Source organism: Aegilops tauschii, chromosome 7 (assembly GCF_002575655.3).
Source record: "Aegilops tauschii subsp. strangulata cultivar AL8/78 chromosome 7, Aet v6.0, whole genome shotgun sequence".
In the NCBI taxonomy this organism is placed as follows: Eukaryota; Viridiplantae; Streptophyta; class Magnoliopsida; order Poales; family Poaceae; genus Aegilops; species Aegilops tauschii.
Genome location: NC_053041.3, coordinates 128,453,544 through 128,470,628, shown reverse-complemented (window position 1 = coordinate 128,470,628; position 17,085 = coordinate 128,453,544). Strand labels below are relative to the sequence as shown.

The window sequence follows — 17,085 nt, the reverse complement described above, 5'->3', positions numbered from 1 at the left end:
CCTCTGTGTCTCGTGTTCTTTGGGTTCGGCGAGCTAGGCCATGAGATCGTTGAGCGAGCGAACTAGGGAGAGAGAGAGTTCTTCGTGCGTACCCCAGAGTTCGAACCTCATAAGGGTTTGCCGGAACCCAGAATCCGACAGCGTACGACGCGGCGGCGTGGCGCCTCCGGCGGTCCCGCCGGGACATGAACTTCCCGGAGGTGCCGACGCGGGAGATGGCGCAGGAGCTGACGCCTCCCCCGCGGCTTCTCACCGACGAGGATCGTCGCGAGAAGCGGAGGCGGGACCGCCGTCTCAGCCTCGCCGAGATGGACGAGGAAGCCATGGCGTTGTGGCGCCAACGCTTCCCGCGGGACGTCATTAACGAGCAACAGTTCTTCGCGAAAAGGAGGGCGGAGAGGGAGGAGAGGAGGGCGAAGTGAGCCGCCTATCGCGAGGACAGGCGTACGCGGAAGGCGGCCGCTCAGTTCAACATCGGGCTAGGAGCAGCGTCGTCCTGGGATTCCGAAGACGATCGGTACCTTGACGCCTTCATTGTGACGTCAGAGGAGGACATCACGGAGGTGGAGTCTGAGTCGGAGGAGGACGACGAGCAGTTTTTTTATCTATCGTAGGAGGAGGCTATGATGAACTATGTACGCATTATCTATGTATCTTTTTATCTATCATTTAATCTATCTATGTACTATTTATCGTTTAATCTATCTATCTATTTGTTTTTTATCTATCTATGCCTATATATGTACCGAGTCGTAGTACAAAAAAAAGCAAATATAACACGCCTGTTGGAGCGGCTCGCGCGCGCTCTATTTTGCAGCGGCCGCTGGAGCCAGCGCTCCACGGCGCGCAAAAACTCCTGAAAACGGCGCTGTAAACATTTTTTTGTGTGCCGCGCGTTGCGCGCCTGTTGAAGATGCTCTCATGAATTGGCCCATTCATGAGAGCGCCCTGCGCGAAAGCTCTTTTCCCGACATACACGACCTCAGCTAGGGACTCTTGTGGAGAATGTATCCACAGATATTTTTTTTTTCTTTTCCGCAAAACAGAGAACACCATTAATTCAGCTTGAGAATCCACAATTAAAAAAAACTTGAGAATCCAGTGAGATGACCAAACAGCCACCGTTTCTCTTTCACACAAGTCGTTTCGTGCGAATGTTGCTGGATTGCTAGAGTCCAGTCCAATTTTCGTCACGAGACCTGTCCATCCGCGCCTCTCAAGGGTCAAGTCTCAGCATGAACACTGCGCCGTGCAACCATGTACGAACCTACGATCCGATGGGTCATGCATGACGTAAACTGAAAATCGTCTCCATCTTCGCGTAATTGCCTTAACTAATCGAGTAGCAGCTACGAGCCACCAGCTCCGACTCATCCAAGAGAGCGACACGGTCGGCGACGTGTCGGCCACCGCAGCACGCACCGGCCAGGCGTCCGCCCACAATTGCGTCGAGGCCGCCGTATGAACGACCGATCGATCTGCATCGCTTGCGCATGTGCGAATGTGAAGTGACATGAACAGAACCGGGTGGTGAATGTCGAGAGGACGCACGCTGCGTGGAATCTGCGTGCGGCCGTGGGCGATGCGTGGGAGCGACACGGAAACTCTGTGTTGACGCTTGACTATCTGCATCCGCTCGTGGGGAGTCACTGAATTGAATCGTATAGTTACACTTGCACAGTCACGCTCTGTCACTGACGCGCTTTGGCACGAGGCGCGCGCCGGCGTGACCCGTGCAAGAGGCCGGCCGGCGCCGCCGAGGTTGGAGCGAGAGTGATGGCTAGAAAGGGCATCTTTGGAGAAGAAATCGGAACGTTCCTGGAACCTGGCAACTCACAGCAGAGATAGTAGGAGGAAGGACTGAACTTCCGTGCAAGCACGCACGGCACATGCAGGGGGTCTTCCAGAACCGTCACTGCCCCGATCCCACTGGCCGTGTCACTCCGGCGGCCGGATGTCTGTGATGGGACGAAAACCATGGGCGGCTTCCATATCTGGAGTAGTTGTTCCCAAACCGTTTTACTAAATTCGTCTTTAGAAAAATCTGTCTAGTAAACAAAGTTTAAGTGAGCCGTCAAGTCTACGAGCCGACTCATTGCTTCGTCACTCGCTCTAGATTGAACAGATTGTTGAAAAATATAATAAAAATTGAACAGGACAGATTGTTTGTGCTTGCTGATCGGCAAGCTGTTGGGTGGTTCTTGGTTCAAAACAGGTTAGAGAAACACGCAGCTGGGAGCTGGGTGTGGGTGTGTCACTTGTCAGGTGAGTTTCTCGGTTGGTGCATGCATGCGTGGTTTCTGCGCATGCATCAAGCCAGAGCAGACACGGCCATCTGCATGCACGTACGTGCTAACGCAACGCGCAACAGTGACACAAGCTCCAGAAGAAACACACACAGAAAAGACAATCGAGACAAGGCGATGCATGGCGGATAATCACGCACTCGCAGTACACTAGGGACCTGGCTGCTCACTTGGTTCTTGGGCTCATGCGCGTTATCTCTAAGCTAACCGTGTCCTATCGATGTATCCGATCCAAACCAAGCAGTATGATACTGACAGTCTGACACGGACGCTTCTAAGTGTAGCCAAACGAGAAGGACGCGCTTTTCCTAGTTGGCATGATCAGCGACAGGCCATTTAACATACTACGGACGCGTACGTCCCAGTCGGCACGCGGTATCAGGCACGATGAGCCGATGCAAGTGATTTGCGTGCGCCGGGATTGCACAGGTAAAACAACCCTACACACAAATACATATTTGCTAGCTACCTCTCATGCAAATTATTTGTGTTTCAACATGGCCAAATTTGATGAATGGGCAATTGTCTTGTAAGCTGAAGGACGTGTTTGCACCATCAAAAAAAGGTACTAGTACGTAAATAAGGGGTCGATCGGCCCTGGAATTCTTACCGCGTTACGCAAATGAAAGCAACCGAGGAAGCCTCGGGGAAGGAGGGGAGCGAGCTGAGGCGCATGCAGTGCAGAAGAGCAAAGGATCATCGACCGATGGATCGATAGATGGAATTTAACGCGGTTGGGTCTTGCAAGCGTAGGTAATACCTGCATGGACGAATGAAATCTCTACGGAATCTCTACGCGGTCGTCGTGGGATTCTCCGTTTGGATATGTCATGCCCATGTGGCTTGGATGTCCTACGGAGATAGATATCGTCCGACGATGGTACCTAACGTGTACAGTTCCGGCCTGGGTTGCATCGGTGCAACTTGTACGGTGCATATTGAAAGTTTCTTCTTCTTGTTATGAACGTGCACGTTTACGTAGCAACCAAATCGAGCTCGAGCGTGCGGACGTGCTTCGCCCAGATTGGCACTGGTGCAAGCCATCCCTCCCATTTGCAGGTTCGCTTTCAGCATCGGACGTCCCAACGACCCAACGCCCGAACTCCGGTACCAAACTCTCCTATATATACCTGGCACCGGCTTCACTGCTCTCGAGCACCTCACCATTCGGCCAGCCTCTCGCCCTCCTCTGCCCTAGCTCTCTCCATCCTCCTCCGATACACCCATATGGCACCGTTCACGCGCCCAGCCCCACAAACCACCGACTCCCCTAGAGTTACACCCGGAAGCTACGTCCCCCAGAGGGGCCTGGTGCTGAAGCGGGTGCTCAAAAGCCTCCTCTCGTGGCTGCCGCGCCGCCGCCGCCGCCACCGGGCCGGGCGCCCCCGTCACGGCAAGGGCGGCGCCGCGCCGCCGGGCCGTCGTGGCACGTACTAACCATCAACCACCACCTCTCCTCAAGTGGAGTGTATCCGTCAATATATTCTGCAGGTACGGGCGTGCGTACCTACATAGACGCCGTTGTCCGCAAGCCGTTATTTTACTCATCACTCTTTTTGGTTGGTTTGGTGCTCGGACAATTTCTGTTCATTTTCCGTCCAGTTTTCCTCAAGTTTTCTCGGTCCGTTTCGATCTTGACGGACCATGCATAAACTTTTTCCTGGCGTTGATAACTTGATATACAAATTCATTTCAGGTCAGGTCAAGTCGTACACGTCAAGCCCGGGCCGGCGTCACAACCGGCGACGACCGAGACTAGTCAGCGAGTCAAGCTATCGGGGGTGCTCAGGATGGTGGCAGAAAACCAAGTGTTGGATCCGGCCTCCAGTCGTCAGTCAACTTAATACTATTGTTTCATTGGTTATTATTTCGTTGCATAAAATACTGGATACATGTAGATGGACCACACGCTTACTGACGGCATCTTGCTGTTCGCGTGGCGCGTGCATGTGTCTCTACGCTGTAATAGGTCATGCTGTTTTTTCATATATTTTTCTTTTATATAACTCATACCTTGTTTTTTCGTTCATGCATGAGGGCCCGTATTTCATCATATTTGCGGTGAATTCTGGTTATCCATGTCGATGTCATCTTGTTTTTTGCGAGACACTTGAGCATGCACAAATATGCAAAATGGAGCCATCACTATGACCATTAACTTCAGTGAAATGATCATGCGTTGCTGAAATGCCAAAGCTCAACGAACGCAGTCCTCAGATTACCATCGACGGACGGTCCAGATCATGCACAAACTCTTCTCTTGCATGTTCACTTCTTGTCCCTCTAAAAAAAGAAGGTGATTCTTGGCCCTCTAAGAAATAAGTCCAGTTGGTGTCCTTTCAGGAAGAAAAGGGAAGGAAACAAATGTGACATTTATTGGCAGGGCCTACTACTGGCCCGGTACTGAAGCCTAATAGGCCGAACCGATCACAAGAGTTAGAGCACCAAATGGGAGGCAACAAGGCCCACTTATTGTGGGCCATACAGTAATGTTGTCGCACCTTAAAGCATTGATTTTTTTTGCCAATCAGTGCAAAGTGCTCCTAATCCCCGCGTAAGGCGAGCGAGGGTGAGCAAACGTGCACCTCGGACAATCCTATATGACGCCCGCGTGGGTTATATAGTTTTTTAAGAATCACATGCGTCGTACAGCAGTTCAAACGGGCCGGCACACGTAACGGCTGTTCTGGTGCGTTTTTCTTGATTATTTTTTCCTTTCCTTTTCATTTCAGATCTTGAGATTACTTCTGCTTTTTTGGTTTTTTATTTTGCATATTTTTATAGCTTTTGCAATATATGGTGAACTTGTTTCCAATTATGATGAATATATTTTCAGTACAAGTACATGGTGAACAATTTTAAAATAGAAAATTAATACTTTTTATAATATACGGTGAACAATTTTTTGATATTACTTTGAACATTTTTCAAATGTACGATGGACTTTCATAATTATATGATGAACGTTATTCTAAACTCACTTAATATTTTTTAACATATGATGAACCTTTTTTCAACATGCACTGAAATTTAGCATAAAATACATACTAATTTTTTTGTAAAATATATTTCTAATTTTTAATAGTTTTTGAAAATATCTAGCTCCTAAAAAACAACATCCGGTTTTATTCGTGGAAACCCAACAAAAAAACTGAAAATAAAATAAAAGCAGGTTACGGGGAAAGTGAGCTGCCCAATTATTCTTGGCATCGGTGAAAGTGGGCTGACGATACACGGGTCAAATGGGAAGAAACAAGAGCCATCAAAAAATGTTGCCACGCCTCCAAAGCATTGGCTTGTTTTTAATCCATGCAAATGTACCTAATCTCCACGTAGGGCGAGTGAGTGCGAGCACACAAGCACCGGGACGCTCGCTTCGGAACCCCTCCATGCGAGGAATGGTAAACGGGCCAGCCCAGTGTGCACACACTTCATGATTTTTTTTCTTAAAATAGTTTATAAAGTCTATGGGCTGATTTTTCATTAAATACCTTCTAAATAAAGAATCTCGAGTTTTAAAATATATTCATTTTTTTGTGAATTTAATATATGATCCTGAAATTCAAAATATGTTCATGTATTTTAAAAATATTTGTTATTTCGAAAACATGTTCGATTTTTTAAATATTCTCGAAATTTTAAAACGTTCATGAATCTGAAAAATGTACTCAGATTTCAAAAATAAAATCTGACATTTTAAAAACTATTCACGAACTGAAAAATAAAAAAATAAAAAAAGAAAAAACTGGTACACACGCACACGCACGTGTGTGCACACACACACACACACAAATAAACACACTGGATCAGGGATACCCACACCCATAAGTAAAACAAAACTGGTTCGCGGAGAACCTTCCCAAAACCAGTTTTTTTTTATTGAGAAAATCCCCAAACCAGATAAACACATGGCGAAAAAATGCCCAATTGGGCTGGCCCATGTAGTGTTGAGGAGTGCGCGTTTGCTCTCTAGCTAACGCAGTGCAATCTTCTAAAGAAAGATAACGCCGGGGAAGGGTGCGCGTTTGCCAGGTTGGTGTGTATGTGACTTGTACTATGATCCTTATAATATAAATGAGAAACGTATTACCATAAAAGAAAATAGGGTGCACGTTTGCTGACTCCCCATTGTCCTATGAGCGGACTAGGAGCTGTATTTTTTGGCGAAACAAAACATTAGGTAATTAAACTGTACTCCTACATACTAAAAAAGTAAGTAATCTGTACGACCTGAATCATAACATGTTTTGCGAGTTCTCACAAAAGATTTGAATTTTTTTTTGCACATTTAAGAAGACAAAAACCCCTATATTACATTATTATTTCCTTATTCCAAGCAGAAGGGCTCCGGGAGACAAATTATACATGTGGTTATTACTACACGCACACAACATAACTCGCAAACGTGGATACATGGCAGCATGCAGCATCGGCATGCATTGGGAGCAAACTGAGATCACTTCTTCTGAAGGTGGCACAGTTGAACCAATTCCCACGACTCCAAGCTCTTGTCCTTCGGATCCGTTTTGTAAAGCGCGAGCTCGGATATCTCGAACTGCAGCCCAAATATTCCCTTGTCCATCTCCCCTGCCTTCTTCCTCGCCGCTGCCATCTCCTCCTCCGTTAGGTGATCTCCATACAAGAGGCTCAGATGCGGCACGTACGCTGCAATTATGTTTAATCAGCTGTCATCAGCTTGTGATTTTACGGAGACGGAGTTAATTCAGGTGGAGGACTCACGAGCTGGTCTCTGGTAGTCGAAGTGGGCGCGGCAGTGGTCGCTCGTGGCCATCACCTGCAAGCAAAATCAAGATAATTTGATGGGAGCAAAGCAAACCGGCGCAGATAGGGGTAAGCTTAGGGATACCGGAGACCGACCTCACGGGTTGGTTCGAGGAGGAGGTTGACGCCGTAGCGCCCGATGGAGGCGACGCGGGCGGTGTATGGGCGGAGGCCGGCCGCCGCGGCTCGTAGCGCCTCGACGGCGGCGGAGCGGCGGAAGCGCATGGCCCCGAGGACGGTGGCGTGCGGCTCGAAGACCGCGCCGCCGTGCGCGGCGCGGAGGCCGGCCATGAGGCCGAGAAGGCGTCGGTGGACAGGCTCCGGCAGGAGGGCCCACACGGAGTACATCTCCTCCGGCGACTGGTCGGTGAGGTCCATGCTGGCCTACGGAGGCTGGGGCGCCGCGCTGCCGCGCACGCGGTCGGATGTCAGGACTCAGGCAGGAAATGGGAGCAGGCTTTAGGACGAGAAGCTCGTGGCAATGGCATCGCGAGAGCTGCCTGAAATAATACACGGAGGACGGAGCCGTGTTCTTCCGTATGCTGAAGCTTCACGGAGCCTTCCACCGATGGGACACTGACTGTGGACCCCAGGTTTGGAAATAGGATGTTCTAGAGTCCTTGATGACATGCTTAGCGAAATCGAATACAAACTTGGATTGGCCCGTGCGTTGCAACGGAAAAAACACACACATGGTTTAAGATTTTAGCAATCCAATACTGACCCAGCATTGGCTCTGTTGGCACGACCTCTAAGCTCATCCTCACGCCGTCCACTAACTAAGCTCACGGATTATGGCCACACCTCGCCATTTGTTTTGTAACCTCACCCTCACTTTTTTAATAAAAAAATCGAATATATTGGTTGATTTTTTTAATTTGGAGACATATATAAAATTGGTGGCATCCCGTGTAAATTAACGAGCTGGTACTATTGATCTTTTTAAGGATAGATGATATTGTTAATTAATAAAAAAATGATTGTACCGAAAGCTGGCCCAGTAACCAAATAGAAAGAATATTATGATATGACGTGTCTGTGTTATAGGAAATGGCAGCCCATGCCCGTGAAATAAAGAAGATTTTCCCTAAAAAGGTGAAACACTTGAGAGAAATAAAAAAACGCCGTTCATCTAAAAAAAAGGGAGCCCGTGCCCGTAGCAGCCAGCAGCCGCCGCTCGTAACGCACGCGCGCCCGAGCGAGGAGAGCCCATCTCCGCCTTCTTCTTCTCGCCTCCGGCCGGCGAGCCCAACTGCCGGCGACACGTCGATCCGCCGTCCTCTTCCATGCCTTCTCCCTTCCCTTCCTCCTTCCTCTCCCTTGTCCTTTTCTTCTCCCATCTCTCTCTCCCTTCTTTCCACGCAGGAACCCAGCCGAGCCGCCATGGCTGAGAAGTTTCGCCGCCGCCACCGCCCTCTTCCCTGCATTCTCCCTTCCTTTCCTCCTTCTTCTCCCTTCTCTTCTTCTCCCGTCTCTCTCCTCCCTCATCTCTCTCTCCCCTTCCAGCGAGGAACCCAGCCGAGCCGCCATGGCAGAGAAGCTTCGCCGCCGTCGTGTTTTGCTCCGGAGCCACGATGAAGCCACCCCTGCCCTGGATCCGTTGGTAAATGATGCGCCCACAGTCGTCTGACTTCGTCTGCTCGCCTCCCGCGTCCTCGCCGCCCTGGAAGCCCCGCCGGACCGGTGCACTACCGCCGCCTGATGCTCGATCATTTTTTTTGCCCCGATGCTCGATCTGGTACGGCGTTGACCGCTCGAGCCCATGTAACCCCGCGCATGGGCCGCCATAGCTGCTTCTGGCCCAGACGCGGAAGATGCGTGCCAGATGGGTTGAAGCCCAGGCACGTAAGACACGTGAATTAATTGTTCAGACAAAAATTTAGTACCACCTTGAATATCTTAAAAAATCAAAAATAATAATAAGGTGAACGGATGAAAAAAATCGATGAAACGCACCTTGCTTTATTAGTAGGTATAGACGTCAGAGTCAAGTCAAAAGATGATAACATAGGATACAAATACAAGTCATGCCAATCAGTATGACTCTCCACAAAGATAAGGTAATAAACAAGGCAAGTATCTAGCATGTTGTGGAATATTCAGTGGAAGTGTACACACTAAATTCTCTCGTTATGTAAACTACAGATATTGGTCATGGTACGTGTCCTAAAGGTGCCGGGGAGTCTATAAAGAGCACCAATTATCAAAAGGTCACCGTGGAATAAGGGCACCAGTGAGCACTTTATTTCAAATAGTTTAAAACTTACATTTTTGAAGTTTAAAAACTGCTAAAACAAATTTTACATGATAATATGGATGTATATATATACAAACATGTGTATGATTTTGATGACAAAATAAGTTAACATTGAGCTAAACAAAAAAGACATAATATGTGGATTTTTAGCGGTGAACAACGAATAATTCACATTTTAAAATCAAGTGTCTAGCTCAAGTGTGTGTACGGATTTCGGGCAGGGCTTACAAAAGTCCAAACATCAAGTGTCTAGATCGAGCCTGCCTGCAGACCAAATATTTACTCAAAAGCATGCCCCAGCTTGGTCGGAGACAAAAGTGAGAAGCCTGCCGACCATGACAAAATCTTAATCATAAACATATTTCAACCTTTACAAACAAACTTCAATCTCAAGATCTTATAAAATAGTCTTGAGACCTGGCTACGGACGGGTATTGGGTGGACTACACCGTCGTAAAAGGCGAGCGGGCACGTAGGTGCTGGTTGCGGAGGTCCGAAAATGCTTGTGTGGCGGTTGGAGATATACAACGACGGCGGAGGACGAGTAGGGTACGTGTGCAAAGCAAGGGGGAGAAGGCGCGGATTGGAAGGAAATGGACCGAGAGGGGAATCTAGTGGGCCAGGGTGTCAGAGTTCTACGTGGCTGTTGTCCATACCCCCGCAAACCCCCTCGACTTTGCTTCCAATTTGCGGGATAAAGTGCGTCCGGACCGCTCGTTGGACCGATATAGGTCCATGGTGGATGGTAGAACGGGTCTGGACCGCGCCGTCCGTATGCGGGCAGTTTAAGGGTCGTTGGAGATGCCCTAACTCACACTAACCAAGTACTTTCCTGCATCATCTATTCAATGTGTGAACTTTAGCTCACTAGATGCCTGCCTGCTCCACTAAGTTCTGCCCTTCAACTGTGAAATAGACAAAGGGCAGAAGGAAGAACTAATTACTCGACATGAAATCAAATTATAACAGAAGAGACAGAACCAAATGTCAATTCTGCTATTTAAGGTTCCCGCCAAAAAAAAATCTGCTATTTAAGGTGCATATCCACCTCATTGATGAATGGAAGAAGGTCATTGTCGTTGCAGTGGGTCACTACTCCAGCACTCCCGATCAGCAAAATCACCGAACAAGGGCTCTCAAGACAGCGAGTAGAATCAGTGGAGTGCTGTTCAGTGCAGGACATACAACCCGGTTAGAAGTATAGTAATAAGTACTTTCGTTAGTGTAAAAAATATTCTTACATTATGGGACGGGAGTACTACTGTTAAACCTAGATACTCCATTGTTAAGATTATTTATAAATGATCATGATGTCGTGACGATAAAAGGCAAACGATCATTCATAAGATCTTTAAAAACCTTTCAATCATGCAGGTTTGTTCCTTCTTTATTGGGATCCATTGAATACTATCATATTTGAATAACAGAGCCGGTTTGATTGATTCTGGTGTCCTTTATTAGGCTCTACGGCACGTCTGCATTAGTGAGTAAAGGGCAGCAGCAATCGTACAGCACTAGCAGTAGTACTACTAGCATTTAGTGATTAAGTCAAGTTTTCTTCTTCTTGAAATGGAATGCCATGTGGTTCAGTCAAGTTGGTTAATTATACAGAACACGGAGTCACCTCGCCTAGCTAGGGATTAGTACTCGAACGAGTACTTCAACGATTTGCACAAACATGTACGCACTAGCATGTAGTAAACTTTTTTAAAGAGCTGGTAATTATTTCATCACTTTTTTGTGTGTGATCTACTATTTATGTGTTGTTCTTTATTTTCATAAATACATGTATAAATGGGAACGATATTATTTTATTCTCCCCTCATTCTGAAATGTATTCAATCTCATAAACAGATTGGAACAACACCATTATAGAACGAAAAAGTAGCGCCACAAAACCAAAATTACGGGATTAGGAGCACAAACACCGGCCGAGGTGAACTAGGTCGATGGAGCGCCGCGGCGCTGAGGGAGAACATGATGTTAACGAATAGCAACAGCGAGGCGGAGGGTAGAAGAGGTGGATGGGGTCGATGAAGCTCCATTGTTGGGGGAGGAGGGGTCAGGTCGACAAGCTTCAGGATACCCTGGGAGTACTTCTTGAGTTGTTGTTGAGGGCGGAGCCAAGCACCTCGATGATGGCAAAGGAGGTGACGTTGTCAGGGGCGGTGAGCTCGATGCCATGGTGTTGGTGTCACATCTCCTGCTCGATCAGGGCGGAAACGTCTAGGTCGGCGCCAGCCTCAGCGAGCGGTGTTAGCCTCTACAACACGATGGAATCCACTACGATGACAAATGAGACCGAGGAGGTAGGGATGGCGCTGCAGTTAAGGGGGTTATAGAAGAAAAGGGTTGGGGAGTGGTGGGAGGGAGACATGGTGACTAGGGTTACAAACAGGAGGGGCACGCAATTTTTAAGGGTAAATGTGCTCATGGCTTTGTGCGGGCGGACCTTTGGGCCTCTGAACTTGGCTCAATCTTCTATTGCTTGCTGGATAGGTGCCCCGACCGAGCATGCCTTGAATTATATTTGAGGCACGAAAGAGGCCCGAGCCTAGCAGTGGAGACAATCCCCCACCTGGCCCAGTCCAGAAATTTTTAGCCAGTCACAGGCAGGCGCCCCTATGTCTCGCATTCAACGAGATAGAGAGAACCCTCGCGGAAGGGAGCCGCCAGTTCGGGAGGACCAGGAGCACGGGAAACAACAACGTTGTTTTCTGTTTTGTTTTGTATTCACTTTTTTATTTTTGTTTTCTGCTTTTTTATTTTTGTTTATACTTCTAAATATTTTCAATAAATATATTAAAAAATCACTCTGCAAAATATATTTGAAAAATGTTCACCAATCAATTGAAAAATGTTAAATGTGTATAGAGAAAATATTTATCACATATACGACAAATGTATACAGAAAAAATGTGTACGAAACAATTCGATCATGTATTTAAAAAAATTTAATCAAGCATACGAAAAAACAAGTATTTGAAAAATATTAAATATGTATAGAAAAAATGTTGACCATATATTGAAAAATGATGAAACAAATTTGATCATGCATATAAAAATGTTAATCAAGCATTTGATAAAAAGTTGAATAAGTATTTGACAAATGTTAAATGTGTATAGAAAATATGTTGACCATGTATTAAAAAATGATGAAAACAATTTAACCATGTATGTAAAAATGTCAATCGGGCATTTGAAAAAAATGTTGAACAAGTATTTGAATCAAGCATTTGAAAAATCTTAAATGTGTTTAGAAAAATGTTGATCATGTTTCAAAAAATGTTAATATTACATTTAAAAAATGTTAATCAAGCATTTGTAAAATTTATAATGTGCATAGAAAAAATGTCGACCATGTATTAGAACAATTTAATCAAGCATTTGAATTTTTTTAAAAGTGTGTGTAGAAAACATGCTGATCATGTATTGAAAATGTTAAATTTGTATTAAAAAATGTTAAACATGTATTAATTTTTTTACATATAAAAATGTAGAATAAAAATGAAAGGAAAACCAAAACAATAAAATCCAAAAAGAAACAAAATAAACCAATGAAAAATAAAAAGAAAAACAAAACCAAAAAACAAATGAAAAAAGAATGAAGAAAACATTAAAAATGGAGAAGAAAAAAGAAAAGAAACAAAAGAGAACAAAAAAACATTGAAAGCCAAGAAAGAAACAAAAAACTTAAGAAAAAAAAGAAAGGAAAATGTGTAAAAACCGGCTCTTTTCCTTCTTGAAGGTCGTGCCCTACATATTGTACATGAACTCGATGTCAGTGCGGCTAAGCGAAGTAACCTGTAGATCATGAGATCGGTCCCTCGCGTGCACCAATTTTTAATTTCATTTTTCCCAAAATATGCGCTAGTGCGCCGGTCCGATACTGAAGCGCTCGAAGAGAGAAGTCCTTCCGTCTCGCTTAATGCGAGATATAACACTCGCGGTCTCAGGCTAGGTCATTAAGTTGGGTTTACTTTGCTCAGGTTTAATTATTACCGTTAAAGTTTAAGTCCTAACCAACAATTTTATCAAATATAATATGTTGGCTATAGTATAACACAAAAATGATACAAACTGAATTTATGTTTGAAAACATTTTATTACCTTTGTGATTTGTTTTCTGACTTCTCGCAAAAATAGATTTGTTTTCTGACAACAAACAAAATATATTATACAGAAAAAATATTACAGTCAAATCTTTGGACATAGACCGTCTTATATTCCTGATGGATGAGCAAACAAAAATGAAAACATTCTTTTTGTTTTTTTGAGGAAGAAATACCTTTTTTAGATATTCTTTAGCAAAAGACATTTTTTTAGATCTGTACGAAAAGAAGGAAACTCAGTAGGACTGCATGTCTGCATTAAGAAAGAACGAGTATAAATAAAGCCAAGGACCAAGTTTTTCCTTTATTTGAGTAACGCCCAGGACCAAGTATTGCATTTTTTTAGGGATAGGACCAAGTATTGCATTTGTTTTTTGAGACAACATATTGCATGACTATGTTTTTCTAGTCTAAACACACTTTATTTGATAAAAAAATTCATAGGAATACAATGAAGATCCGGTGGGTTTATAAGCAACAAATGACGCCCATAATCCACACAGAAAATGTGCTTAACGAAGCTGTGTGCCTTAATATTGGTAGATCTACCTTCGAAGATGAAGGCATAGTGGTCAAAATTCCTTGCCGTTTCGTTAATCTCCTTGATGGTACTAGCATACTATTGAATATATTGTGTACGTGTATATTGTGTATTGGGCTCACCTTCTAGTTCATCTGTATAGTTGAGGTTGTGGCTCTTCTCTGTACTCATATATACGTGCCTGGTGCACCGATCAATGCATTACGATTGCACAGTCCATACTCCTCCTTCTACATGGTATCTATCACAGCTCAGTCGACCTAACCCTAGCCGCCGCCGCCCTCCACCCGCCGCCGTCGCCGCCGTGCGCCTCCCGCACCGCCGCCACCGCTGCAGGTCGCCGCCGCCTCGCCCACGTCCTGCCGCCGCCACCCGCCACCGTCGCTGTTGCGCATCTCCCGCGCCGCCGCCACCCGCCGCCGGTCGCCGCCGCACCCGCTTCCGCGCCCCACTCCTCCTCCTCCCAAACCCCCCAACCCTCCCTCCCACCAGAGCCGCCCCGCACCCAACCCGAGCCGCTCCTAACCCTAGCCGCACCCAACCCGCGCCACCCTCACCTCACGCCACGCCATGAGCTCCTCCTCCTCCACCGTTTCCAACCCCTTCGGCGGTCCCGACGTCACCCTCGTCCGTGACCTCAACATCCATGAGCACGTCCTGGTGGTGCTTGATCAATCCACCGCCTCCTACTCCGCTCGGAAGCGGTACTTCTCCTTGGTGTTTTGCGAGTACCTTCTCCACGACCACGTCGACGGCACCGTGGACTCGACTCTCATGATTCATGACGAGGAGTGGATGATCCTCGACGCCACAATCATCCGCTGGTTCTACCTCACCATCTCCAGCGACCTCTTCCACAGTGTGGTGGATGATGACGACGATGCCTACGCTGTCTGGACTAAGCTCAATGGCCTCTTCACCGACAACAAGTTGCAGCACAAGGTCCCCCTCCACGGTGAGTTTTACGGGTGCCAGCAACTTGACTCGTCCATTGACATTTTTGCATGTGCCTCAAAAAGCTTGCCAATGAGCTCCACGAACTCGGGGAGACGGTTGGCGACGAGCTCCTCATCAGCACCCTCACCGCCGGCCTCAACGAGGATTTTGGAAACGATGCCTCCAACCTCACCCTCATCCCGGAGCCTACCTTCGCTAAGGTGGTGGCGTACCTCAAGCTGGAGGAGCGCCGGATGAAGATGGCGCGGACTCGGGCGACCCACACCGCACTTGTCGTCGGCACCCGCGGGGGCCAGGCCCCGCCACTACCGCGTCCCGCGCCGGCCCAGCCGCCGGCACCCACCTTCCCGCCCGCCCCGGTCGCCCCAGCCGACCGCCAATGGGGGGGGGGGGAGGGGTGGCCGCCGCGGCGGCCGCCACAGAGGCCGCAAGCAGCAGCAGGGTGCGAGCGCTTAGGGAGGAGCAGCCCGCCCTTAGCAGCAGCAGTACCAGCCGGCCTCGTGGTACGCCGGCCAGAACCCCTGGACTAGCATCGTGCACGCCTACTCCATGCCAGTTCCGCGCGCTCCTTGATGACCCACAAGTATAGGGGATCTATCGTAGTCTTTTCGATAAGTAAGAGTGTCGAACCCAACGAGGAGCAGAAGGAAATGATAAGCGGTTTTCAGCAAGGTATTCTCTGCAAGTACTGAAATTAGAAGTAACAGATAGTTTTGTGGTAGGATAATTTGTAACGAGCAACAAGTAACAAAAGTAAATAAAGTGCAGCAAGGTGGCCCAATCCTTTTTGTAGCAAAGGACAAGCCTGGAAAAACTCTTATATAGAGAAAAGCGCTCCCGAGGACACATGGGAATTATCGTCAAGCTAGTTTTCATCACGCTCATATGATTCGCGTTCGGTACTTTGATAATTTGATATGTGGGTGGACCGGTGCTTGGGTGCTGTTCTTACTTGAACAAGCATCCCACTTATGATTAACCTCTATTGCAAGCATCCACAACTACAACAAAAGTATTAAGGTAAACCTAACCATAGCATGAAACATATGGATCCAAATCAGCCCCTTACGAAGCAACGCATAAACTAGGGTTTAAGCTTCTGTCACTCTAGCAACCCATCATCTACTTATTACTTCCCAATGCCTTCCTCTAGGCCCAAATAATGGTGAAGTGTTATGTAGTCGACGTTCACATAACACCACTAGAGGATAGACAACATACATCTCATCAAAATATCGAACGAATAGCAAATTCACATGACTACTAATAGCAAGACTTCTCCCATGTCCTCAGGAACAAACGTAACTACTCACAAAGCATATTCATGTTCATAATCAGAGGGGTATTAATATGCATAAAGGATCTGAACATATGATCTTCCACCAAATAAACCAACTAGCATCAACTACAAGGAGTAATCAACACTACTAGCAACCTACAAGTACCAATCCCAGACTTAGAGACAAGAATTGGATACAAGAGATGAACTAGGGTTTTGAGAGGAGATGGTGCTGATGAAGATGTTGATGGAGATTGCCCTCTCCCGATGAGAGGAGCGTTGGTGATGACGATGGCGATGATTTCCCCCTCCCGGAGGGAAGTGTCCCCGGCAGAACAGCTCTGCCGGAGCCCTAGATTGGTTCCGCCAAGGTTTCGCCTCGTGGCGGCGGAGTCTCGTCCCGAAAGGTTGCCTATGATTTTTCTTCGGACGGAAGACCTCATATAGCAGAAGATGGCCACCGGAGAATCAACAGGGGGCCCACGAGGCAGGGGCGCGCCCTGGGGGGTAGGGCGCGCCCCCACCCTCATGGACAGGTGGTGGCCCCCTGACGTATTTCTTCCGCTCAATATTTTTTATTATTTCCAAAAATAACTTTCGTGGAGTTTCAGGACTTTTGGAGTTGTGCAGAATAGGTCTCTAATATTTGCTCCTTTTCCAGCCCAGAATTCCAGCTGCCGGCATTCTCCCTCCTTATGTAAACCTTGTAAAATAAGAGAGAATAGGCATAAGTAGTGTGACATAATGTGTAATAACAGCCCATAATGCAATAAATATCGATATAAAAGCATGATGCAAAATGGACGTATCAACTCCCCCAAGCTTAGTCCTCGCTTGTCCTCAAGCGAAAG

General features: G+C 46.8%; 1 protein-coding gene and 1 long non-coding RNA gene across 2 annotated transcripts; one reads left to right on the top strand and one right to left on the bottom strand.

The window, feature by feature from the left end:
* The first annotated feature begins 3,452 nt into the window (after nt 1–3,452).
* On the top strand, nt 3,453–4,335 carry LOC109736805 (uncharacterized). Its single transcript, XR_002226470.3, has 2 exons — nt 3,453–3,797; nt 4,003–4,335. It is a non-coding gene; the product is annotated as an uncharacterized lncRNA (long non-coding RNA).
* A 2,202-nt stretch (nt 4,336–6,537) lies between these two features.
* LOC109736804 (cyclic phosphodiesterase) lies at nt 6,538–7,578 on the bottom strand. Its single transcript, XM_020296014.4, has 3 exons — nt 7,185–7,578; nt 7,047–7,101; nt 6,538–6,971 (listed from the first exon to the last, which is right to left on the bottom strand). Exons 1-3 carry the CDS (start codon nt 7,464–7,466, stop codon nt 6,763–6,765), a joined length of 546 nt encoding a protein of 181 aa, XP_020151603.1. The 5' UTR covers nt 7,467–7,578; the 3' UTR covers nt 6,538–6,762.
* Nucleotides 7,579–17,085: the final 9,507 nt, after the last annotated feature.

Bases quoted from the DNA above. Each gene is read 5' to 3' on its own strand.
- LOC109736804 (XM_020296014.4), bottom strand. From the start codon at position 7,466: ATGGACCTCACCGACCAGTCGCCGGAGGAGATGTACTCCGTGTGGGCC. The intron at 7,102-7,184 runs GTCGGTCTCCGG...TTTTGCTTGCAG, and splicing joins TCCTCGAACCAACCCGTGAG to GTGATGGCCACGAGCGACCA. The intron at 6,972-7,046 runs GTGAGTCCTCCA...ACATAATTGCAG, and splicing joins CGACTACCAGAGACCAGCTC to CGTACGTGCCGCATCTGAGC.